The sequence below is a fragment of the Camelina sativa genome, chromosome 13, assembly GCF_030686135.1.
Source record: "Camelina sativa cultivar CO46 ecotype springtype chromosome 13, ASM3068613v1".
NCBI classification, from domain to species: domain Eukaryota; kingdom Viridiplantae; phylum Streptophyta; class Magnoliopsida; order Brassicales; family Brassicaceae; genus Camelina; species Camelina sativa.
Window position 1 is genome coordinate 22,188,675 of NC_141892.1, and position 24,810 is coordinate 22,213,484.

Sequence of the window (24,810 nt, forward strand, 5' to 3'; positions counted from 1 at the left end):
TATTATTTGAATATATAAGATCTGTTTATAGTTTACATCAAATACAATATTTTGTTACTATAACCTACTCATCTACGTCTTGATTTGGTCAATCTAATGTTTAATATATGACTTTGATATAATTATGCACTTACGTGTACTAAAATATTAATGAACGTACGCTTAATTTGCTGTTTGAGCTTTTTCTACGTCAATTTTGATTTTTGCAATTGCGTTCGGTTACTATTTTATTGTTTATTATTTATCTTCATTCTTAAGCTCTTTCTAAAAATTATTTATATAGCACACTAATAAGTGCATATTTTCATCTTGATTAATAGTTATATATTTATGAAATTTAATTATTGTTTCAGTCATGTCAAAACTCATTAGTCTTGAATTTGGAGTTCTTAACATCAGTGGAGACAACTACTTGGCATGGGCACTAGATGCTGAGATTCATCTAGATTCAAAAGATCTCCTTGACACAATCAAAAAAGGAAATCAAACTTAAAGCAAGGACAAGTCCAAAGCTATGATTTTCCTTCGTCATCACCTCTATGAGAATCTCAAGAATGAATACTTGAGTGTGAAAGACCCACAAATGCTTTAGCATGATCTAAAGGAAATGTATGATCATCAAAAGACTGTGATCTTACCTAAGGCTCGTTATGATTGGACTCACCTGAGATTACAAGACTTTAAGTCTGTAAGTGAGTACAACTCAGCTTTGTTCAAAATAACTTCCAAATTGGAATTATGTGGAGAGAAAATCACGGATGCAGATAAGTTGGAGAAAACATTCTCCACTTTTCATGCTAATAACATTGTCTTGCAGACACAGTACCGTGAGAAGGGATTCGTGAAGTATTCTCAACTCATTTCTTGTCTCTTTGTAGCTGAGAAACAAAATGAGCTGTTGTTGAAAAATCATGGACTACGCCCTTCTGGTTCAACTCCATTCCCTGAAGCGAATGTGACATCTTATGATAAGACCAATAATAATGGTCAAGGCCGTGGTCGTGGTCGAGACCGTGGATACGGTCGAGGTCGTGGTCGTGGTCGAGACCGTGGATACGGTCGAGGCCGTGGCCGTGGGGTTCAGTTTAAGAACCATTCTCACCAGAAGTGGGAAAACAAAGGTGATAACAAACAAGAGAAATCAACATATCCGAATATATGTTACCGTTGTGGAGGAAAAGACCATTGGTCTCGTACCTGTCGTCCCCTAAACATCTTGTTGAGCTCTACCAACAATCAATGAAGGAAAGTGGAGACAAATATGGTGTTTGAAGAGGGAGAAGATGATTTTGACTTTGGTGATTTCACTCACCTAGACATTCCCGATCTTTTCCCTCCTGAAGAAGAGAAAAACTGATCGAGCTAGATTTATTCAACCTTGTCTCTTATTTTATTGTCTTTGGGTTTTAGTTATTTGGATTTCAGTTTTTATTTTATTTTATTCTATGCATTTATGTATTTGAGACATGGTTAAAGTTGATTTATAAAGATATTTATTTATTTATGAATTTCTACTTATATTTTTAATTAAGTAATACTTATATGAGATTAATTTATTTTTGTTTACTTATTTGAAGAACAATGAATGGTGGAGATTTATGCTTGGCCGACAGTGCAACTAGTCATACAATTTAAAAAAATAGTAGTTATTTCTCCTCTTTAATAATGAAAAAAGCAAGTGTAAGTACCGTAACTGGTAGTGCAAAGATAATTGAAGGCTCTGGAAGAGCTAATATATCATTGCCTATGGGAACAAAATTAGAAATTGTTGATGCATTATACTCCCCTAAGTCTCATAGAAACTTATTAAGTTTTAAAGATATCCACAGAAATGGATACCATATTGAGACAATGAGCAAAAGTAGCACTGAATACCTTCAAATCACAAATAATACCCAAAGCTCTAAAAATATTGTGGAAAGACTGCCTGCATTTGCCACTGGGCTTTACTATACAACAATTAATACAATTGAAGCAAAAGCTATAGTAAACCAGAAGTCCACAGAAATTTTAAAAGTTTGGCATGACCGGTTAGGTCACCCCGGTACAACAATGATGCAAAAGATAATAACAAATTCATGTGGTCATTCATTAAAGAACCCGAAGATTCTTCCTAATGATTTTTCATGTGTTGCTTGTTCACAAGGCAAGTTGATTATACGACCTTCGCCAGCAAAGATAAATTCAGAACAAATTAACTTTCTGGAACGCATACAAGTAGATATATGTGGGCCTATTCACCCATCATGTGGAACCTTTAGGTATTTTATGGTCTTAATTGACGCATCTAGTCGATGGTCACATGTATCCTTGTTATCAACTCGAAACCTAGCATTTGCAAGATTACTTGCCCAGTTGGTTAGACTACGAGCACACTTTCCAGATTTTCCTTTGAAGAAAATCCGTCTTGATAATGTTGGTGAATTCACATCTCAAGGTTTTAATGACTATTGCATGTCTATAGGGATAAGTGTTGAACATCTTGTAGCACATGTTCACACACAGAATGGCTTAGCAGAATCACTAATCAAGCGCCTTCAGCTGATTGCTAGACCATTACTAATGAAATCAAAGGTCCCTATATCTGCTTGGGGACATGCTATATTACATGCGGCAGAACTGATTCGCATCAGACCAACAAGTCATCATAAGTTCTCCCCATCACAATTAGTTCTGGGTCAGGAACCAAATATTTCTCATTTTAAAATTTTTGGATGTGTTGTATACGTTCCAATTGCTCCACCACAGCGAACTAAGATGGGACCTCAAAGGAGGTTGGGAATATATGTTGGATTTGATTCTCCATCAATAATAAAGTATATTGAGTCATCCACAGGGGATTTATTCAAGGCTCGATTTGCAGACTGTCATTTTAATGAGTCTGTTTTCCCAACATTAGGGGGAGAAAATAAACAGATGGATAAAAATGTAAATTGGAATCAATTGTCAATGACTTATCTTGATCCTCGGACTAAAGAGTGTGAATTAGAAGTCCAAAAGATAATTCATTTACAGAGTTTAGCAAATCAATTGCCAGACACGTTTGCTGACCCAAAAAGTGTAATCAAATCATATATACCAGCTGTAAATACTCCGGTAAGAATAAATATCCCCGAAGGACAAAATCAAACTGCTAATGAGTCTAAGATACGTTTGAAACGTGGTAGACCTGTTGGTTCCAAAGATAAAAATCCTCAGAAAAGAAAAGGGGCAGAAATTAGCAATGGTGAAACAGAGGATATAATTATGAACGAAAAATCTCTGGAAGAGACAGACATGACAAGGAAAGAAATTCAGGTACCTGATAATGAAGAGATCTCAATTAATTATGTCTTGTCTGGAATAAAATGGAACCGAAAGCAAATCGACGTCGATGATATGTTTGCATACAATGTAGCAGTTGATTTTATGGATGAGGATCATGAACCAACATCTATTGAAGAGTATACACAAAGAAGTGATTGGCCAAAATGGAATGAAGCAATAGATGCAGAATTAAAATCTCTTGCAAAGAGAAAAGTTTTTGTACCAGTAGTTTGTATACCTAAAGGGGTAAAATCAGTGGGACATAAATGGGTTTTTGTACGAAAGAAGAATAAAAGTGGTAAAATTGTGAGGTATAAAGCACGTTTAGTTGCACAAGGTTTTTCACAGAGACCTGGAATTGATTATGAAGAGACATACTCTCTTGTGGTGGATGCAACTACTTTCAGGTTCCTCATTAGTCTGGCAATAAAAGAAGGACTTGATTTACGTTTAATGGATGTAGTCACAGCCTGTTTATATGGACCATTGGAAAATGATATTTATATGAATGTACCAGAAGGATTTAAACTGCCTGAAGCAGTGAAACCTGATTCTCGAGATCAATACTGCATAAAATTAAATCGATCTCTTTATGGATTAAAACAGTCAGGGCGTATGTGGTATAATCGCCTTAGTGAGTACTTACTAAAAGTAGGCTACAAGAATGACCCTGTTAGTCCATGCATATTTATAAGGAGATTTCAGAAAGGATTTGTTATAATCGCGGTATATGTCGATGATTTAAATATCATGGGAACTCCTACAGAGATTTCTTTCACAGTAGAATATTTGAAGAGAGAATTTGAGATGAAAGATCTCGGGAAAACAAATTTTTGTTTGGGACTATAAATTGAACATCTAAAAAATGGTATTTTGGTGCATCAAGAGACATACACAGAAAATGTGCTTAAAAGGTTCTATATGGATGGAGCACACCCCTTAAGTAGTCCAATGGTTGTAAGAACACTTGATGTGAAAAATATCCATTCCGCCCTCGGGAAATGATGAAGAAGTTCTTGGTCCTGAAGTACCATACTTAAGTGCAATAGGGGCATTAATGTACTTCGCTAGTCATACAAGACCTGATATATCATTTGCGGTGAATTTATTAGCAAGATTTAGCTCATGCCCAACTCGAAGGCACTGGAATGGGATTAAACATATACTTCGTTACCTGCAAGATCGCAAACAGGATATGTATTCACATGCGGAGGTAATGCTATTTCCTGGCGTTCTATGAAGCAAACTATTACAGCCACTTCTTCTAATCACGCAGAAATTTTAGCCATTCATGAAGTTAGTCGCGAGTGTGTATGGTTAAGATCCATAATTCATCATATTCGAGAAGATTGTGGTATATGTGCAGGGAAAGATGCTCCAACAATTATGTATGAAGACAATGCTGCATGCATCGCACAACTTAAAGACGGATACATCAAAGGCGATAGAACAAAGCATATTCTACCAAATTTTTTCTACACACACGACCTGCAGAAAAATGGCGATGTATGCGTTTTAGAGATTCGTTCGAGTGAAAATTTGGCGGACTTATTTACCAAGGCGCTACCTACTGCTACTTTCAAGAAGTTGGTTTATCATCTCGGATTACGTCGTATCAAAAATCTCAACATGTGTACTCATCAGGGGGAGTAGTTGCGCGCTGCACTCTTTTTCCCTTAACCATGGTTTTTCCCATTGGGTTTTCCTGGTAAGGTTTTTAACGAGGCAGCATTTCTGGCGCATTCTAAGTTAGATTATTATAATGTACATCCAATGGGGAGTGTTATGAATAATAGATGGATGCCCGTTATAAGGCCCATCTTCTAGAAGTCTATAGAATTACTCGTAAACTAGGTTTACTTTGTCATCAAGCAAAACTCTTTCTTTGTACTCCTATGTAAAGGATCTTTCATTCATTGGAATAAGATACTAATATCTTCCTCCTCTTTTGTCTATCTATAACAAATTATACTTTACTTCATTCTTAAAATATATTGTGATATATATATATATAAATATATATATATATATATAAATGTTACACAACTTTTTCTACTAAAACCAAATATAGATTTATTCCAAACTAAGAAAACACATATTTACAATCAAAACTAAATCTGTATGAATTTATAGACATAAAACACACGACATTATGTTACTTAATCCTTTATTCACAATATTAACCTATCTCACATACTAGGTGTAACACATTTTTCACTTAAACGCTTTATTTTTACAATATATTATGTATTTACTCCATAAAACTATAAATAGTGATCAAAATTGTATCCATTAATTTCTTATGTTACATTATGTTTGTAAATAATATATGGACATTTGTAAATTGGATAGACTACATAAAATAGGTATATGTTCTATTATATTAATAAAGCGGGTATTATAGTCGAGTAATAGTTAAGAGGTAACAGATCAAGTAACAAATGGGTATTAAATATTGAGAATTTGTTAGAAATGTCCATTTTGAGATATTTTTTTAGTTTTGAGTTCTGTATTTTACATTTAGGGTAAATTTTCAAGGGGATAAGATTTAGTATTTGATGTTTAGGTTTTAGAATTTAGTTATTTTATATATGAAAATGGGTATTTTTGAAAATTGACAACATAAAAAGTTTTTTTTGAAAAATGGCATAGACAAAAGTAGTATTTTTGAAAATGCCCTTTAAATATTCTATATTAGATCTTTACCCATGAATAATATAAACAAAACATTGGATATTCTTGAATGAGTCTAATATGGATAACATGTATTATTGCTCAGCCCTAAACTACTACACCTACAAATTTACTACATCAATATAAATTACCACATTTAATTTGCTAATACAACCACTAAAAAAGTTCTTAAATGTTGACTATATTAATTATATTAATATGAACCAACTTGCTAATACAACCATTTCACATTCAGCTTGCTTAATTTTTCCCAACCATCTCTTTCAAACTGTTCTTGTCACGTTAGGGTGTATGGAAAATTCAACGAAACTGTCAATAAAATTTCATATTTTCTTCAAAGAGGATATACACGGTATTTGATGCTTATCTTTCTAGCTTCGAACATCTAAACACAAGTTTTTTGTTCTGACCTTGAGAAAATGGAGCTGATCAACACTTTACTTTTACAAATTTTTTTGTTTTGCCTCATAACCTTTGATTCTGTTTCTGCACAGACGTGCTTCAATGGATACTTTAAGCCCACTAGTGCTTTTGACATAAACCGTCGTCTAATTCTCTCTACTCTTGCTTCTAAGGTCACAACTCACAACGGCTTCTACAGCACCTCCATCGGCCAAAGTCAACTCTTGATTATTGGCATGTGTATCCCTGGAACTAAACCAGAGACTTGTTCAGATTGCATCAAAGGTTCAACAGACGGCTTGTTACGAAGTTGTCCTAACCAAACAGTTGGTTATGTGTGGCCAGATTGTTGTATGGTACGTTATTCCAACATTTCCTTCTCTAGATCGCTCATTATGGAACCGTCTCAACCAGTGTCCGATCCCGCACCTATCGGTGTTGATTTGAAAGTGTTTGATAGAATCTGGGAAGAGTTAATGTCCCGTGCGATAACTGCAGCTTCGAGCACTCATAAATCATCATCATTTAAGCATAGGTACTATGCAGCTGAGGTTGCTTCATTGACAGCTTTCCAAACCATATACGCGATGGTACAATGTACACCAGACGTTTCTTCAGGGGATTGTGAGTTTTGTCTGAAGAAAACTGTTGTTGATTATAAGAAATGTTGTCGTGGTAACAAGGGTGGTGCTTTTGTAAGACCATTTTGCTTCATCCGGTGGGATTTGTATCCTTTTGCTGGAGCTTTTGAAAATGTTACATCGCCACCGCCTTCGTCACCATCTATTAAAAAAAGTGCATCATCATATCACCTATGATTTTCAACCCGATATAACACTCTAGTATGTATTAATTATATTATTCTGTGTAATCTTTTTAATTATGTCCTTTGATTATGTTAAATGATTATATCTTGTACCCTTCCACTCAATAATACAATACTATCCATTTACATGGTATTAGATCATGTTTTGACCTAACTATCAAACTCATTTTTTAAAAATTCATTTTTCGAAGTAAATAAAATTTGAGAAAAAAAAGATTGATAAAGCCTTGGATTCAATTTAGAAATTTCAATAATAATCTGAATTTTCTGCATTTGTTGTGATTCAAATTTTAAAATGAACATGTATTAGTTAATTAATAAAACAACAATTATGTGTTCAGTGTCCTATGTCGGTTAAATTATATCAAATTAAATCCAAATCCAAATAAGATTATCTTAATAAACATCAAAATTCAAACAATATATACCTATTTAATACGATTTTCTAATTGAAAATTATACTCCCTATGTTCCAATATATAAGATCTTTTGGGTTTTTTTGTTTGTTATATTTTATAAGATGTTTTCAAGTTTCTATATAATTTTTATATATTCATTTAATATTTTTAATTATTTAAATTCTGTAGTATTTTTTCAGTTGGTTGATCTTTGTTAAATAATACAATATTTATTGTTTTTAATCTTTGTGTTTATCGCCAAAAACTCTTATATTTTGGAACCGAGAGAGTAATTTGATATAAAAAAATTTAGTTTTTAAAAAGTCTAAAATAGTATTATAGATAATTTGACACTTTATAAAAAAGAAAACTGTGCGATTTAAGGTTGCGTTTCGCTATTTTTGAATTCAATTTGATGTTTTTTGTATGAACTGAAAACGAAGTAAACGTATGCTTAGGGTTCAAAAGTTTGTTTGTTTACCATTGATGCCAAACTTAATATTGTTGACTCTGCTAATTCCTCTGTTTTTTTTTTTGTTTTTTTTTGTCTTGTTTTGTATTTTCAAACGATACGTCGTTTCACAATCTGATTTTGCTTACTTTTCCTCAACCACCTCTTTCAAGTTCTTGATGAGATCCATTGAGAGTGTATGGGTCCATCATTCAGAGTAAAAGTCTATGTCTTTGGCGTCTTTTAGGATTTGGAAAATTAAATGAACACGGTATTTCATTGAACATGAAAAATTCAATGGACATGAAAATTCGAAATTTTGAGAGAATGAAGCTTAATTTAACTTCTTGATTCTCTTTGCCAAAAAAAAAAAAAAAAAAAAAAAAGACATTCTTGATTCTATCATCTGATCTTGAAAGAATGAAGCTCAAGACTCTATTTTTACCAATATTCTTGTTTTTCCTCATAAACTTAGACACCCTTTCTGCACAAACTTGCTTCAATGGATACTTTGAACCCAATAGTACTTTTGACCTAAACCGTCGTCGAGTTCTCTCAAATCTTGCTTCTAACGTCACAACTCACAGCGGCTTCTACAACACCACCATCGGCCAAAATCCTAACCAACTCTTCATCATTGGCATGTGTATCCCTGGAACTGAACCAGAGGCTTGTTCAAAATGTATCAAAGGCTCATCAGACGGCTTGTTACGAAGCTGTCCTAACCAAACAGTTGGTTATGTATGGCCAGATTGTTGTATGGTACGTTATTCCAACATTTCCTTCTCTGGATCAGGATCACTCATTATGGAACCCTCTCAACCGGTGTCCGATCCTGCACCTATCGATGTTGATTTGACACTATTTGATAGAGTCTGGGAAGAGTTAATGTCCCGTACGATAACAGCAGCTTCTTCGAGCACTCATGAATCATCATCATTTGGTCATAAGTACTATGCAGCTGAGGTTGCTTCATTGACAACTTTCCAAACTATGTACGCTATGGTGCAATGTACGCCAGACGTTTCTTCAGGGGATTGTGAGTATTGTCTGAAGAAAACTGTTGTTGATTACAAGAAATGTTGTCGCGGTAATAAGGGTGGTGCTTTTGTAAGACCATTTTGCTTTATCCGGTGGGATTTGTATCCTTTTGCTGGTGCTTTTGAAATGTTACATTGTCACCGCCACCACCTTCACCACAATTTTCACCTCCTCCACCACCGGTTTTACCTCAGCCACCGGTAAGCGGTCGCACAAATACACAACTGGAAAAGGTAATCACCTTTGACTATAATAATTCTTAGTAAGAATCTGTTGAAAACTGAAACTAAGTCACATGTTTGTTCAGACAAAAAAAAAAAATCGACGGGGATTATTGTTGCAGTTACTATCTCTACGATTGTAATCTTGGTACTGTTTCTTGTGGGATTTGCCATTTACAGGAGAAAAAAATCATACCAAACAATTGAAGTTCAAGGTTGGTTCCTCTTCCTTTCTTCTTTTTTAGCTACCATAAGTATACAAATTGTGGAAGAAAATTTGATGATTTCACTATTTGTGCAGCTGGTGACCAGATCACAAGCACACACTCAGTGCAATTCAGTTTTAAGACAATTCAAGATGCAACTGATAACTTTGAGGAAAGTAACATGATTGGACAAGGTGGATTTGGTGAAGTTTACAAGGTAATATACGTTTTTGTTATCTTTTTTTTTGTTTGCAACTACTCTGTATGAAGTTTAACAAATACATTGTTAAAGTAAAGCGGATATGGTGTTTGATTCATCTTAATTGTTTTAGGGAACACTTTTAGATGGAACTGAAGTAGCGGTAAAGAGACTGTCAAAAACATCAGGACAAGGCACGCAAGAGTTCAAGAACGAGGCTGTTCTTGTGACAAAGCTTCAGCATAGGAATCTGGTTAGGCTTCTTGGATTTTGTTTGGAAGGAGAAGAAAAGATACTCGTCTACGAGTTTGTACCAAACAAAAGCCTGGACTATTTCTTGTTGGGTATGATATGAGCTAAACTGATATTTGCAAGTTTCGAGTAGTTTTTTCTGTAGCTACTGATTTATATCTAAGCAATTTATAGATCCTGAGAAGCAAGGAGAACTAGACTGGAGAATACGGTACAACATTATTGGAGGCATTGCTCGGGGAATTCTATATCTTCATCAAGATTCACGGCTTACAATCATACACCGTGATCTCAAAGCGAGTAACATTCTCTTAGATGCCGATATGAATCCCAAAATCGCAGATTTTGGTATGGCAAGGATATTTGGAGTTGATCAGAGTCAAGCCAGCACAAGAAGAATCGTTGGAACTTAGTAAACTCTCTATCAAAAAATAACTAGAAAAAAAAAACTGTTTAATAATTCAAGTAGGCTACCTAAAGAGTGTTTCTTTATTTTTCAGTGGTTACATGTCACCAGAGTATGCAATGCATGGTCATTTCTCCATGAAATCTGATGTCTATAGCTTTGGAATATTGATCCTGGAGATTATAAGTGGCAAAATGATCCGCAGCTTCAGCGACATTAATGATTCTGGTGGCAATTTGGTCACACATGTGAGTATAATCTTTTCAGCCAAAATATATTATTTCAATTTATCACTTGTTTTAGGCTTGGAGGCTTTGGAGAAACGGGTCACCTTTAGAACTGGTGGATCCAGCCATAGGAGAAAGCTATAATTGTATTGAGGCTACTAGATGCATCCATATTGCACTTTTATGTGTTCAAGAAGATCCCGCTGATCGACCAACGTTGCCAGGAATAATCATGATGCTCACTAGTAACACAGCCACTTTACTTGTGCCTCGAGCACCCGGCTTTTGCCTCTCAAACAGGAGTGAACAATCCACAAGCATGTCTATTCCCGGTTCTACCAATGATGTATCGATCACAGATTTAGACCCTCGTTAACCAATGGTATTTAAATATATACGGGCAGTGTAATCTTATTATATAAAGTTGGGTTTTGAAAGTAAGTCATTAACAAGATTTTGACATGTGTCAAGTTATCAAAATTCGAAATTATAATATGATTTATTTATTTTTAAATTTAAGTGATTAATTATTAAAAAAATAGAAAAAAAGATTACGGAAAATATACTTTTAATTATTAATTCTAAATTTTGTACACACTTATATATAATCAAAGATCACCTCATATTTAAATAATTTATTAAAAAACATTGCTTTCAACTTTGTTTAATTGGGAATACATTTTAATGGGAAGGTAATTTTTTCTTATTTTCTTAACCCAAAATTTTCTACTACTTTCTTTTTTTTTCAGTTGGGAATAAGTAAGTTAATATGTTGACCAAAAAAAAGATTAATATATGAGTCATCTTTTTCTAATACTGTATTTTAAATTTTATTGTAGTATATTTAGAGATGTCAAATTGATTAACTCAACTCAGTATATTGTAGTATATTTTAAAATTTACTGTATATTTAGATTGTTTTAATTTATATTTTAATCTTTGAATGATTTGGGATTCATATATTAACATGCTTATAATTATCTATTGTTTCTTTAATTATGCCAAATTAATTTTCTTTCAATTTCTCAACCTTGATTGGTTGGTCATAAACCCTTCTTTTTTTGGGAAAACATAATTGTTACCATTATTCATTCAATCTCAAAGGGAGATAACGAATAGAAGCTCATCAACCTGATGAATTGATAAAATAGGCTAATCAAACACAAGCGTACAACAAACATAGATAGATAGATTGGAAAAAAATAAATCGTTGTTGATAGATCTATAGGAGCTCAAAGACTCTGACATCCTGCTTTGCGGAAATGTTTAAAAGAATTAATTTAGCCACATACGTCACCAAATTGCACTTATTTTTTCAGTCAAGGGTCTTGAGAGAACTTCATGATGGGTGATCTTTCTGGAAGTGATTGTCGAAATTGTGCGAGTGAGGACAAAACACAAGAAAATATCATTTGTTGATTTGTAAGGTCGGTAATCAAGTTTTTAAAGACTTATAAACGTAACAAACCAGCCATCGAATATGGGTTGGTTCACAAGCCGGGAATAGATGTAGAGCCCATTTGGGAAGGTGGGCCCATGGACTGAGAGTAGACATGGGCTCGCTAAACAATGTGGCGGTTGAAGCGTTACATAGACAGAGGCTACATCATGGTGTGTCAAAGACACTTCCACGAATACATTGAGAAATTTAGCATTAGTTACTATCAAAAGATTTTGTGACGATTGAAAAAGGTTTTGACGTTTCTTGGTCGTCGGAGCAAGCTATTTTGAGATAGCAAAAAGACGTGAACATTTTCTCTCCACACAGAGGGCAGAGCCGAGGTTCTCTCTATGGTGGAGAAGGTTGGACACAAGGTTATCTACCCAACAGAGGAAGGTGGAGGAGGTTGGACGCAAGGTTATCTCTCCAAGGGAGGAAGATGGAGCCAAGGTTCTGTCCATGATGGAGGAAGTTGGACGCAAGGTTCTCTCCATAAGAGATGAGGGCGGAGCCGAGGTTTTTTCCATGGCGGTCATACATTATTGTGATGATACATCATTGATTAGTATATTATGTTATCTATAAACACATTAAGCCAACTATTTTACTTTCACTTTGGCATAGTTACTATCGCGAATACATTGGAAAATCTAACATTAGTTACTATCAAAAGATTTTTTTGTGAAGTTAGAAAATTGTTTTTACTTTCATTGGTTGTCGGAACAAGCCATTTTGAGATAACAAAAATACGTGAACATATTTTCTCCATATAGGAGGAGGGCAGAGCCGAGGTTCTCCCTATGGTAGAGAAGGTTGGACACAAAGTTATCTCCGCAAGGGAGGAAGGTGGAGGAGATTGGACGCAAGGTTATCTTTCCAAGGGAGAAAGGCGGAGTCAAATTTCTCTCCATGGTGAAGGAGGTTGGACGCAAGGTTCTCTCCATAAGGGATGAAGGCGGAGCCGATGTTTTCTCCATGGTGGTTATACATTATTGTGATGATACATCATTGGTTAGTATATTATGTAATATATTTTTTATTCACAATGTTTTTTGAGCCAACAATTTTAGTAATTAAAAAACTATGCAAAAGTGAAAGTAATATATTTGGCTTCATGTGTTTATATGGACAGTTTCTAAATGGTGATAAAGAATATTTTTGTAACATACAAGAGTACATTTAGGTATAAAAAATATACTTTTAAAAGTAACATACATATAAAATTTGTAAATTGATATAAATCAGTGTATTATAACAAAAATAAAATTTATATATAACATACAACAAATTTTAATAAATTTAATTTTATTTATAAAACTTTAAACCCGCACATCGGGCGGGTCCTCATCTAGTGAATATATGAAAGTATCAACATCTTCTCTTGTTTTAGTCAGTTCTCTATTACATATACATACATTTTACAACAAGAAACACGTCGTATTGCTGGATAGCCAATCGCTTTTCCTGCTGCTACGTTCATGTTACTTATGAACACCAATGCTATGAATATTGCCACGAGCATAAACCTTTTTTTTTCCTTTCAGAAATGCTCCTGAGAATTTGTGTATTTTTTGTTTCTTTTAGAAAAGATATGTATTGGTGTATAAAATATCTAACAGTTGTTTATGAGTGATTAAAAAGGGTTTTACGTTGTGATATTTTTATTCATTAACGTAGATAACATTAACTTCATATCGGAAAAACATGTAAATTGTTGTTTCTTCAACACGTATACCGGCTTGACTACAAGGACAGTATGAGCGCCCCGGAGCTTTCAAATCAAGAACAGATTGTGGTGGTGGGGATAAAAGACATACCATATCCAAACTGAAGTTACAAGAAGAACAATGATAAAACAACATATCATTAATCTTTCTTGTGCAAAGACGACATTTTCCATCAGAATATTCTGGTTTTTGACCTGTGTGGAACTTAAGAGGATGTAAGGGATGGGAAGTGTGATTTACCTCTGACAGGTGTTTTGCCTCGGGCGGATTCCATAGGCAATCCAGATGGAATTCTAAATCACAATCATGGCATTTGTAACGAAACTCGTAACAACCATACATACGACATTTAGTGCCACGCTCGAACTTGATCATCTCCTTTTCCTTGAGAAGGGTGAGCTTGTGGTGATGCGTCTTGTAAATATCAATAACCTCTGGTGGTGGGTACTTGGCGCAGAACAGATCCACATCAAAGTCACAGATCTCACAACGATAGCATAGATTCTCGATCTTCTTGCCACATAAATCACAAGAATGGTTGGCTTTACTTTAAAGCTTAAGAGTGTGAACAGCGTGAGATGGATGTTCAATATATTCAGGAGACTCGTCAACACATTTCCTGTGAACAAAGAATTCACATATTTCGCAGTAATAGCCACCAGTGGTAAATCCAAAGCGTCCACAGCAAGCAGCTGTCCGCGAATCATTCAAAGGCATCATAACATGCTTGTGGATCAACGGTAGTGACACTCCCTCAGATTCCATGTTCGTATACTTCAAGAAGAAGAAAGAAGTAGAAGGAATTGTTGAATCTGAGATCTCAAGGTTATGCTCCTTTCAAGTCTCGTTCTCTCTCTCTATTTAAAAGTCTTGTTTACTTAATTATAAAACTTTGTAGTCATTCGATAACAAATCAAATTATTGGTTATGGTTTATTAGTTAAATAACTATATTAAGGACAGAAATTGACTATCAGGAGAAAAACAATTTTAAAATTCATCAACATGACCAAAGAAAAAGAAAAATGAAAGTACCATATAATTACTTACATAACACCAAAGAAAAAGAAAAATGAAAGCAAAGTTAGATACAAAATGTGAACCAATTAGATAATGCCTTCTCTCGCTATGCAATAAGAGACTTCGAATCTCATAACAACTATTACACTCCAAATTTGTCATGTTGCTTCTTGTTTCTCTAAAGCTTGAGGGCTTGACGTTGTTTGGTATAAACAGTTCCTTGTTCTATCTAGCTGATGATGGTGTGACTGTTACATGTTTAGATCCTCTGCTCTGCTGAGGTGACTGATATTATAATTTGGTTTGACCCGGAGTGATGCTTCTGTTCTGTTGTCATATTGTTTTAATGTGAAGTAGTGAACTGATAAAATCAGTGGGATTTAAGGATTCAGAATTAGCTGATTACATTTAACTAAACCGGTTATATATATACTAAACCAGTGATATATAAATTCTATCTTAGTTCCGCTTTAGGATCTGGATGCATCTCACATTTTATCATGATTCATGAAGATACTTGAAACTTCAACATAAAACACATCAGCTCTTTGATATCATTGATTCTCTCATTTTGTCTATGCTCTAACTTAGCTTTTATAATGACATGGTATGATTTGGTTTGTCTGATTTAGGAAACAAAGATATAAGCTGAAAAAAATATAAAGGAAATAGATATAGAACATAATTTGGTTAAACAAAAGTGAAACCATAGTTTTTATTTTATTAATCAAAGCACATGGTTACACTATTATAAATTTACTTTAAACTTCTTCTTTTTTTTTCCTTTTTTTTTATCTACTATGGGTCTATATTGGAAGCAATCAAACGTCTCTTTTGAAAGTGAATCCTTCTAATGACCACCAATCAACAAATCGTTTGGAAAAGGCAGTTGAATATCATGATTGGGAAAAGTAATATGAGATGGTGTAATATTTATAGTGAATGAGAATTTTGAAAGATATGGATATATATGGATATCAAAAAGTGATATTTGTTGATTTTAATTTATATCAATTTTTAAATGCATTGTGTCGGTCCTAATGTAAAAAGATTTGATGTTGTATTTTCCTAAAAGAAGGAAGGATATGTGAAATTGACAAGCACAAAATATACCGATCAATATATTTAAAAAATAAACTACTAAAAAATATAGATACCAAAAAATATAGTTCAATGAAAAATATCCTAAAATAGCACTAAAACAAGTTTTATGAATAATTATAACATATATATTCAACAAATTTTTAAAAATAACACTACTTGACATGATTGTGATATTTTGATTTAAAAAAAAAAAGATTTTAAGGATGTGTTCTTTAATTTATATTTAGAATATAGTTTTGAGAGGATATAGTTTAGTAGATACTCCCTCCATTCTTTTACCTTTTCGTTTTACGTTTTCTTACACAAACTAAGAGAACTATCAAATTTATATTTTCTCATTTATTAATATATTTTCTATTTTTTTTATTGGTAAAAAAAATTAAACAGCAGAGATAAATTTGGAATATTTACCAAATATTTACATTCAAAATATAAAATGGCAACGATTATGTTACAAAATTTAATTCCCAAAATGACAACTAAATTAAAACAAAGATAGTAGAGTTTATGATTTAATTTTGAAAATTTAGTTTTGAAATATGATATTATTTTTAGAAGTTTAGAGATGTTGTGAAAATATGTATTATTGCAAGTTTAGAGGAAACTTTGGTATTAACTATGTAATTAAGTATAACTTAAAGGGTGGTAGAACATCAAATATTTTCAAAAATGTTAATATATTGTAGATAGAAGGATATTAACATTCGTACATTCGTAGGAACCATGACTCGATCCTTGGTGTGATGGTGCCTTATACATTAAGGACTTACTATTGGCTACTGCACTAAGATCACTTCACATCATTTCCTTGTTTTACATATTCAAATTAACATTTTGCGACAATTAAATTTTGTATACTTTTAATGATTGGAAATTAAATATTATCTTGGTTTAGATTTTACAATTAAACGAGGTATATATCACTTTGAGTTTATAAATGAGAATTAAGGTTTAGATTTTACAGTTAAAACAAAATTGTGTGTCGGTTTGGATTTACAAATGAGGTGATTAGGATTTAGATTTTACAATTAAAAAGAAATTATATGTCAGTTTGGGTTTACAAATGAGGTGGTTAGGGTTTACATTTTACAATTAGAACAAAAATTATATGTTGGTTTAGATTTACAAATGAGGTGGCTAGGATATAGATTTTACAATTAGAACGAACTTATATTTCGGTTTGGGTTTACAATAAACGACCCAACACGTTTTTTAATAATAAATAATGAATAATAGATATTAAATAATAAATATCAAATATTAAATAATAAATAATAAAATAATGAATAAACAACTCCAAAATATTTATTTAAATATCTAGAATCAAATCAGAATCGTAAAACAGAGCTAACGACTTAAACCATAGTTCTAACATCAACATTCCAATTTTAGCAGAAACCAAAGCATAACAATGAAGTTCTTAGAATATCCTCCTCTTCATTGTCATGATCCTACAGTCAGACTTTGCCTTTACCTACACCACAAACACAGTAAGATGAGTGAGTATTACCAGAAATATTCGGTGAGGCGATCCTCTCATCTAAGAGCTATAAACACAAGCAAACAAGAGTATCACCACTAATAAAAACATAACAAATCAGTCATTAAACAGAACATCCAATAACATATTTACCACGCCTCCACGTCATCACACAAAACAAGTCATACAACCCAATCCCTCAGATAAGCTCATGGTCACGCATTCACCTCAACAAGGTGATTCACGAATACCAAATAAAACCTAAAAGAGAGGTTCTCCACTTGCCAGCAACATTCAGACTTGCTTCATTAACCTTCCAATCTCTTCAGTGAAAACCACGGTCTAGACGTCCTGAAGCTTCCAACAAAATTTTGTAACAATCAGATCTCAGACAAGCCTGAAATTAAGCCTCCAACACTCGTTAATCTCAATTCGCAACTTTGAGAACTTGTCTCACAAAACTACCAATAACTCACAGAGTTTAAATCCAAACCCACTTCCGTAATAAGGAGAATCCCGATGAAACACTTGGATATAACTCTACCAAATTTTGTTACCTTCGAGAGCGATTTGATACGTCGAAATCGCTTCCTCCCAAACCCTAACGATTCTGCTTCTTTTGTCTTATACACCAAAACCAAGAGCTCTCTCTCTCCCTTTTTCTCTCCTTCTCTTTGATCAAAAAAATGTCGATCACAACACACAAAAGAGAGGAGAGGTGGTGTAGACCTAAGGAGGAATTAGGGTTTTAAGTTTAATTAGATTAAACCAGGATTTAATTAAACCGAAATTAATTAAAATCCACTCTTTTGGTTTATTCAACAAATCCCATATTCTAATCGCGGAACACGGATGTTACAATTCTCCACCAACCAACATAGATTCATCCTCGAATCTTGAACGACCATCAGCCAAAGACTCTCATTCGACCGTCTCCACAGCCCGCACTTCCTCCGACCGACCTATGAAAGTTACCTCTAGACGATATACTCACGTTGTAGACACTATTTACTTTCAAATTTTGGACTTCCTTTTCTTTTAGATCTTAACCTTAAATTTTTATTAGCTTCTCGTTAGACCTTAACTTGCATGCTATAGTATGGTTCATCTTTGGGCCTAAGCCCACATACCATATATATATATAAAGGAATTCTAATATTCTTCTCGGGTTTCCACCCTAACGCGACCCGGGATCATCATCTCAACCCTACCCCGGTTATAAGTTAGGCTTTGAGCACAAAATAGAGACAATATGGGCCTTGTGGCACTAAGTTGCGTCTCTCTATCTACTTCCCCGCATCGGACTGTGTATGGTCGACAAACATTGAAAGATGTCGACAAAGACAAAGAGACAGTTACTGAGAAAGATGTTCCAAGGAAATAAAGTTCTATAAGATAGACAACTGTTGAGAAAACTACAGGAAAATAAAGCTAACTGACAATTGATATATGCCCGTAACCAGTCTTAGTTTGGTTGTCATAATAAGCTTTATTATCCGATTTATCTATACGGTTAACCAAACTGTTAAAAGTGAAACCCAGTTCGAATTCACATCTGAAACTCTAAACATACTATTAAAAGTTGGAACACCTTTACTCTGGTTTCTTGGAGGCTTCTGGATTGTTGTCAGCATTTGAGTCATTGGTCTTCAAGGCTTCGTCATTTGGTTTCTCAGTTTCACGAGGACTGGTCAAATTCTTCTCAGTATCCTCCTTCTCTGTGCCTTGGGCAGGTTTCTCTATGCCTATTGTCAGAGTTGAAACCTCATCCCTTGAGGCGTACCAGGAATAGCCACAGTCGACACACTCCAGCTAGATGCAAAACAGAAGCAGAATGTGATTATTAGGGTACAGTAAGAGAAAAAGATCATGGTATATGATGTCCTTCGCTTATATACAACATAATCTCTTTTCAATTTAGGTTTAGCAAATTCTCTTTTATCCAAGGATATAGAATGCGTAATAAGGAAAAGCATAAGAACCTGATAGCGGTCTCCATGCCCAGCTTGGATGATATCCCGCAGGCCCACTGTCAATTGATTGCATCTCGAGCATCTTGCATCAGTCATCTGTATCCGGAACAAACACATGATATTATAGTCATAGACAATTCCTAACTGAAATCCAGCAAACCAATTTGAAAACTAAATTTTCAGAAAAATAAAAGACCTGCATGCGATCCGCCTCATCAGGCTCCTTCTTTGTTGTTTCGTCAGCAGTTAGACCCTCCTGAATCCCAGAAAAAAACTCACTTTTTAGTCATTTTAACATGCAAGATATACTCACTAATACTTTCTTACTATGGAACAGAGTAAAAACATTCAGAAGAAATCTGAAATGAAATCTATGCGAGTGAAATTAAGAAAGGAAGCTGAAGAAAAAAGGGGGAGATAATAATATATGTGCATATATGTAACAGAAAAAGTCTGTAACCTTTAACTCCGTGGGTGACATGTTCAAAATCTTTGCAGGCTCTAACTCGCCATTGAGCAGTCGTCTAGCCAGCAGTGCGGTGTTCTGCAGACAAAACAAAATCAAATTACTATTAAATACTTAGAAGAAACGCAAAAGTGATGTTTAAGGCAGCAAATTGAGAACCTCCACAAAGACTCAAATATGAACAAACATATTACTGTTCGGATGAGAAGTCCAGTAATCAACCAATCATTACATATTGAAATTTTACCATGTCATAATAAATTCATACATCAACTTTCATGAATAAGGAGCATACATGTACAACTTTACCAGTACAGTCAGTTGGGGGAGAAAAGTAATGAAATGGCATGAATGCAGATTCTAACCTTGAGATTGAAAACCAGTGTCCTCATCTTTTGGTTATATTTCTGATAATCCGATGCAAGAGAAGCATGTGAAGCATTCTCAAGAGCACACACTGGAGGAACAGCAGCATCTGGCCAGAGAAAATTCTCATCCTGCCAATCAGTTTAAACGAAAGAGTTATTCCAGCAATTACTGAATTCTTAATATGTAATTTGGTCAATTCTGGTAGGAAAGAATGTGAAAGGTGACTGTATGAAGAGGGAGAATATTTAGGGTGATCAAAATGATTGAGACGTTTAGTTAATACCTTTCCATTTTCAGACTTCGTATCTTTCTCATCATGTTCAAGATGGGATCCATTTGAACCCATCTTTGCATCGTCGCCAGCTGGTTTGTTCTCAGGAATATAACATACGTGTTGGACAGCCTCCAGAAGCTTCCCCAAACACTTGTCACGATGAGCATCACCTGTTAGTGAATCAAACTTCTCTAAGATAGCATAATGCTCTGATGATATACCCGCACCACTTCCAGGCGTTTCAGCCTTAAGAGAGGCATCTTCCTCCCTTCTAACATCAACAGGACTTATGTTAGCTTTTCGAAAAGATCTTTTCGCCTTCAACATATTCTCCTGGTCAAAAAGAATTTCCTCAGATTCAAGGTCTGGAAGATCACCCAATTGCGACATCGTCTTTTGGACAAGAAGGTCGATTTCATGTTGTTTTGAGTCTTCATAGTCTTTGTCAGTCAGCTTCCACAGCTTCTTTTCAACAGTATCATAGACCTTCCGGACAATGAATCCAGGGTTATTTTTGCGTTTCGGAAGTTGTTTATGGGCCGGGACAAAGTAAACAACACATCTGTGCATCACAGACTCTGCTGGCACTTCATCACGATGGAAACTGTAGAACAGCTCTCGTGTATCACTCGATTGCCAGTTTCCACCACCCTTTTTCTCTGCCTCTTCTGGGCGATAAAACCACTGTCCCAGAATCATCATGCTTCCATCTTTAGTTTGCGTAATATCCTGTCAAAAAAACCGGAGCTTTATTTCCAAGTGGATGATACAACAAAAACTAAAAAACCGAATATAAATTTTAACACACCAGTACCTTGATAATTGCAACATATGGTTTTTGACTTTTGTCCTCAGGAACCAACAACACCGGATCCTCCTACACAAAAAGGGAGTGTAAGCGAGACTAGAAGCAAATGTCCCAAAGGTCCCGAGCATTAAATCAACCAGACAATATATGAACACTCATGACAAACGTGTATACAATCCTAAACATTCAGGTGCAAGAAAAAAACATGATGTGAAAGTAAAATTTCCAGAGTCTCTAGACTATGCAGTCAGAACACACCAAAAAACGAGAGAGAAACATTCCTCTGACACAGTGACACATCGATGAGTGCCCAACAAATGACAACAACCATAAGCGTACAAGGCCAGTTTTTAACAAAAGTTTCTGTTCAAGTAGTATAAACCCTAATAACTAGAGCATCTATTGCTGACACTCTACATCATCTGAGGTTCCCAGTAAACTAAACGCGGCTAACACATTCTAATGTCATACAGACATCAAAATTCCTTAAAACCCTAGATTTCAATGTCCACAACAATGTAACAACAGCAAAGCAAAAACGAAAAAAATCTCAACCAACTCTCAATTCCAAATCTACAAAATTAAATCAGAACATTTACAACAAAACCCACAAGCTCAATTTGATCACATCAATCTAAAACCCAAAAAAAAACATCAAAACTCCAATCAAAATCAGAAACCCTAGAGATAAAACGCAACAACTCACCACATCATATTTGTTGCCATCATACTCAAATTGCAAAAAATGAGTTCTTTTCCCTTTTCCTTTACCCGTAACCTTAACCGAATCACCAACAGGACTCGCATCATCAGGCTTCTCTTCTTCTTCTTCTTCTTCTTCCTCTTCTTCTTCAGCCTCCGGAGGCGTTTCTTCCTCCTCCTCCTCCTCCATCATCATATCCTCATCATCGTCATCCCCTTTCTTCCCCTTTCTCTTCCTCTTCCTCTCCGATTCCTTCACTTCTATCTCTTCGTAGAGCTTCACCGTCTTACGCTTCTTCCGTTTCCCCAAAATCTCCTCAGAACTCGTCGAGTTCCTTCCCTTAGCCCTCGTGATCGGTACATCGTCGTCTTCGTCACTCGACACTTGAGCGAATCGCCGAGACAACACCATCGTTTTCTTCTTCGAGAAATCGGAAAATAAAAAATATTAGTAAATTTATACAAAAAATTGGATTTTTTTTATTTAATGTTTATTTATTTAATTTTATTACTTTCAGATTGAGGTAATGAGGGTTCCTCTGCGTTTGCCTATTTATAATGACTACTTATAAAATTAGTTTACTTAAGTTTGGACTTTAGAGGTTTTACTAGCAAATTAGATAAAGAAGTTTTATGTAAAAACATATAACTTTTTAATATACATGAATTAGCTTATATTATCCTTAGTTTCTAAAATAGAAATTAAGGATATATGGATCATTAAAACTAAATTTTCTAAAAATATTGTCTAACACATGTATAAAAATTATATTTTATTGAGATGATAGGAGAATATATTTTTTAATCTGGAATAAATCTTCTAAATATCTATATTAATTATAGAACATTTTTTTTACAATAATTATAGAAAAATATATATGAATATTTAAAATATTTTAATTGTGTTTGGTTATAAGGATAGTAGAGAAAGTTAACTAAACTTGTTTGGATATGAATATAAGCATTAAATAGCATTCAATGTAAAACCTTTCTAAAAAACATTTTTGAGCAAAAACTGATGCAAAAATACTATTATAGATATAGGTGATGATTTGAGAAATTTTTAAAATGATAACATTTGTATATGTATAAACTTTTGACTTATTACTACAATTTAACTCATGGTATACTGCCTAAAAAAAAATTTTAGCACAATCTTAACTAACTTAGTTTGATTCGATATATCTTATATTGATGTTGTCAAAAAATAAGGATTTAACCCATATTGATGTATCGAATTAATGATATTTTAATTCTTTATTATATCGATATTTAACATGTCCATGTTATTTTAAACTTTCCATATGTTTACATATTTATAATTTCAATTTTTTATTAAGTTTAAATATATCAAATATAATATTTTTATCTTCTTCAAAAATTAAATTTTAATATATATACGGTAAAATTATAAAATTCAACTAAAAACCGAACTAAACCATATACAAACTTGAAATTTGGATACTTCTTTAGATTTAAATTCATTTTTGATATTATGTATAATATGACTCTGAATCATTTTCTATACATTTTAGTCAATGTGTGGATGTTAAACAGACAATTTTTATATTAACTGAGTAATATTTGTTTGTTAAAAAAATCACAATATGTTCAAATTGTTTTTATAGATTTTTATTAAATATATGTATTATATGGTGATCCATAACAATTAAAAAAAATCAAACAAATATAATAGAAAAATCATAATAATAAATCGTGATAATATCTTCTAAATATATATATATTAATTGTAAAACATTGTATATCTTTTTAATATATTTTAATTTTGTTGGGTTATATGGATGACAGAGATAAATTATTGTAAAGTTATTTGGATATGGATATAAGCAATGACATAAATTGTAATTTTTTTGAAAATGATGTTTTATTTCAAAAATATAGTTCAAAAATACTAATATGGATTTATGTTTTTATATTTCAGCTTAAGCTAGAGTTACTGGTTTAGAAGTTATCATGTGTGGATCGAGATCAATTTTTTTTTTTTTTTGCTTTGGTTTATTGTGACAGCACCATCTTCATATGGTTTATATTACTTATCAGTCATCACTCAATCACATTGGAAACATTCATGAATAGTATTCAAAGAGGTAACTATAATAAATCTATTTCCTTAGAATATTGGAAACGTTCATGAATAGTATTGATTTTTTTTTCCTTCTGGTAAAACCAGATATGACAATGGAAGAGAACATGTCGCATATATGTACAATGGTATGACCAGACTCCAAACATGATAACTTATGTAGATCACTTCCTCAAATTCTGAAGGAAAAAGTTGAAGGTGTGTACTTGTATTACACAAACTTTATTTGGACCATAACATAGTCTAGTGATTTGTGTTAAATTCTTTGTTGTGCCACTATATATATTTGATTTGCATAATGCATGTTGTCAATAAAAAATAATAACTAATTGTAACGCCGCGAACCAAAACTCTGCGTTTTCGGGGTGGGTGTCGATCGACACCCATGTTGGTATCGGTCGACACCACTTATTCTGGTTCGACCAGATTGATTTAATTATCGATTTGAACCGGTTTGGTTTAGGAAAAACCATTGGACCGGGTTATATAAGTGGATTGTCGACCATAAGGGTTTTGGAGGTTTATTTTGTCTGCCGCTTTGTGGTTTTTGAGAGAAAAGGGAGAAAAGAGAGTTCATGAGTTTTTGAGAGAAATTGGTGAGATTTCTTGGCTGTTCTTGAGAGATTTGGAGCTAGGAAGGATCTAGAACTTGCTAGGTTGCCGGTTTCTTGTTTCCTGTTGTATTGACATTGGAATGGTTAGGGTTGGTTATTG

General features: G+C 33.8%; 3 protein-coding genes and 2 pseudogenes across 4 annotated transcripts; 3 read left to right on the plus strand and 2 right to left on the minus strand.

Moving 5' to 3' along the window:
- The first annotated feature begins 355 nt into the window (after positions 1-355).
- Positions 356-1,357, plus strand: LOC147929846 (uncharacterized; annotated as a pseudogene).
- Positions 1,358-6,281: 4,924 nt separating this feature from the next.
- LOC104737149 (putative cysteine-rich receptor-like protein kinase At4g11521) lies at positions 6,282-7,361 on the plus strand. The gene has a single exon (XM_019234672.2). It carries the CDS (start codon positions 6,420-6,422, stop codon positions 7,218-7,220), a length of 801 nt encoding a protein of 266 aa, XP_019090217.2. The 5' UTR covers positions 6,282-6,419; the 3' UTR covers positions 7,221-7,361.
- Positions 7,362-8,455: 1,094 nt separating this feature from the next.
- LOC104738382 (cysteine-rich receptor-like protein kinase 34) lies at positions 8,456-11,070 on the plus strand (annotated as a pseudogene). The gene is made up of 7 exons (XR_015578781.1): positions 8,456-9,351; positions 9,426-9,554; positions 9,641-9,762; positions 9,878-10,088; positions 10,171-10,408; positions 10,497-10,650; positions 10,706-11,070. The product of XR_015578781.1 is annotated as a cysteine-rich receptor-like protein kinase 34 (transcript).
- Positions 11,071-13,731: 2,661 nt separating this feature from the next.
- Positions 13,732-14,562, minus strand: LOC147929847 (uncharacterized). The gene is made up of 2 exons (XM_087480749.1): positions 14,368-14,562; positions 13,732-14,310 (listed from the first exon to the last, which is right to left on the minus strand). The coding sequence occupies exons 1-2, from the start codon at positions 14,560-14,562 to the stop codon at positions 13,732-13,734; spliced, it is 774 nt and encodes a 257-aa protein (XP_087336875.1).
- Positions 14,563-18,770: 4,208 nt separating this feature from the next.
- LOC104737151 (ASI1-immunoprecipitated protein 3) lies at positions 18,771-22,527 on the minus strand. The gene is made up of 8 exons (XM_010457263.3): positions 21,997-22,527; positions 21,297-21,359; positions 20,492-21,211; positions 20,205-20,336; positions 19,834-19,917; positions 19,570-19,629; positions 19,383-19,469; positions 18,771-19,212 (listed from the first exon to the last, which is right to left on the minus strand). Exons 1-8 carry the CDS (start codon positions 22,402-22,404, stop codon positions 18,994-18,996), a joined length of 1,773 nt encoding a protein of 590 aa, XP_010455565.2. The 5' UTR covers positions 22,405-22,527; the 3' UTR covers positions 18,771-18,993.
- Positions 22,528-24,810: the final 2,283 nt, after the last annotated feature.

Coding starts and splice junctions, on each gene's coding strand:
- LOC104737151 (XM_010457263.3), bottom strand. CDS start 22,404: ATGGTGTTGTCTCGGCGATTCGCTCAAGTGTCGAGTGACGAAGACGAC. Junction 20,337..20,491: donor CGAAGTCTGAAAATGGAAAG/GTATTAACTAAA, acceptor ACTGATTGGCAG/GATGAGAATTTTCTCTGGCC. Junction 19,630..19,833: donor TGTCACCCACGGAGTTAAAG/GTTACAGACTTT, acceptor TCTGGGATTCAG/GAGGGTCTAACTGCTGACGA.
- LOC104737149 (XM_019234672.2), top strand. CDS start 6,420: ATGGAGCTGATCAACACTTTACTTTTACAAATTTTTTTGTTTTGCCTC.
- LOC147929847 (XM_087480749.1), bottom strand. CDS start 14,562: ATGGAATCTGAGGGAGTGTCACTACCGTTGATCCACAAGCATGTTATG. Junction 14,311..14,367: donor TTGAACATCCATCTCACGCT/GTTCACACTCTT, acceptor TTATGTGGCAAG/AAGATCGAGAATCTATGCTA.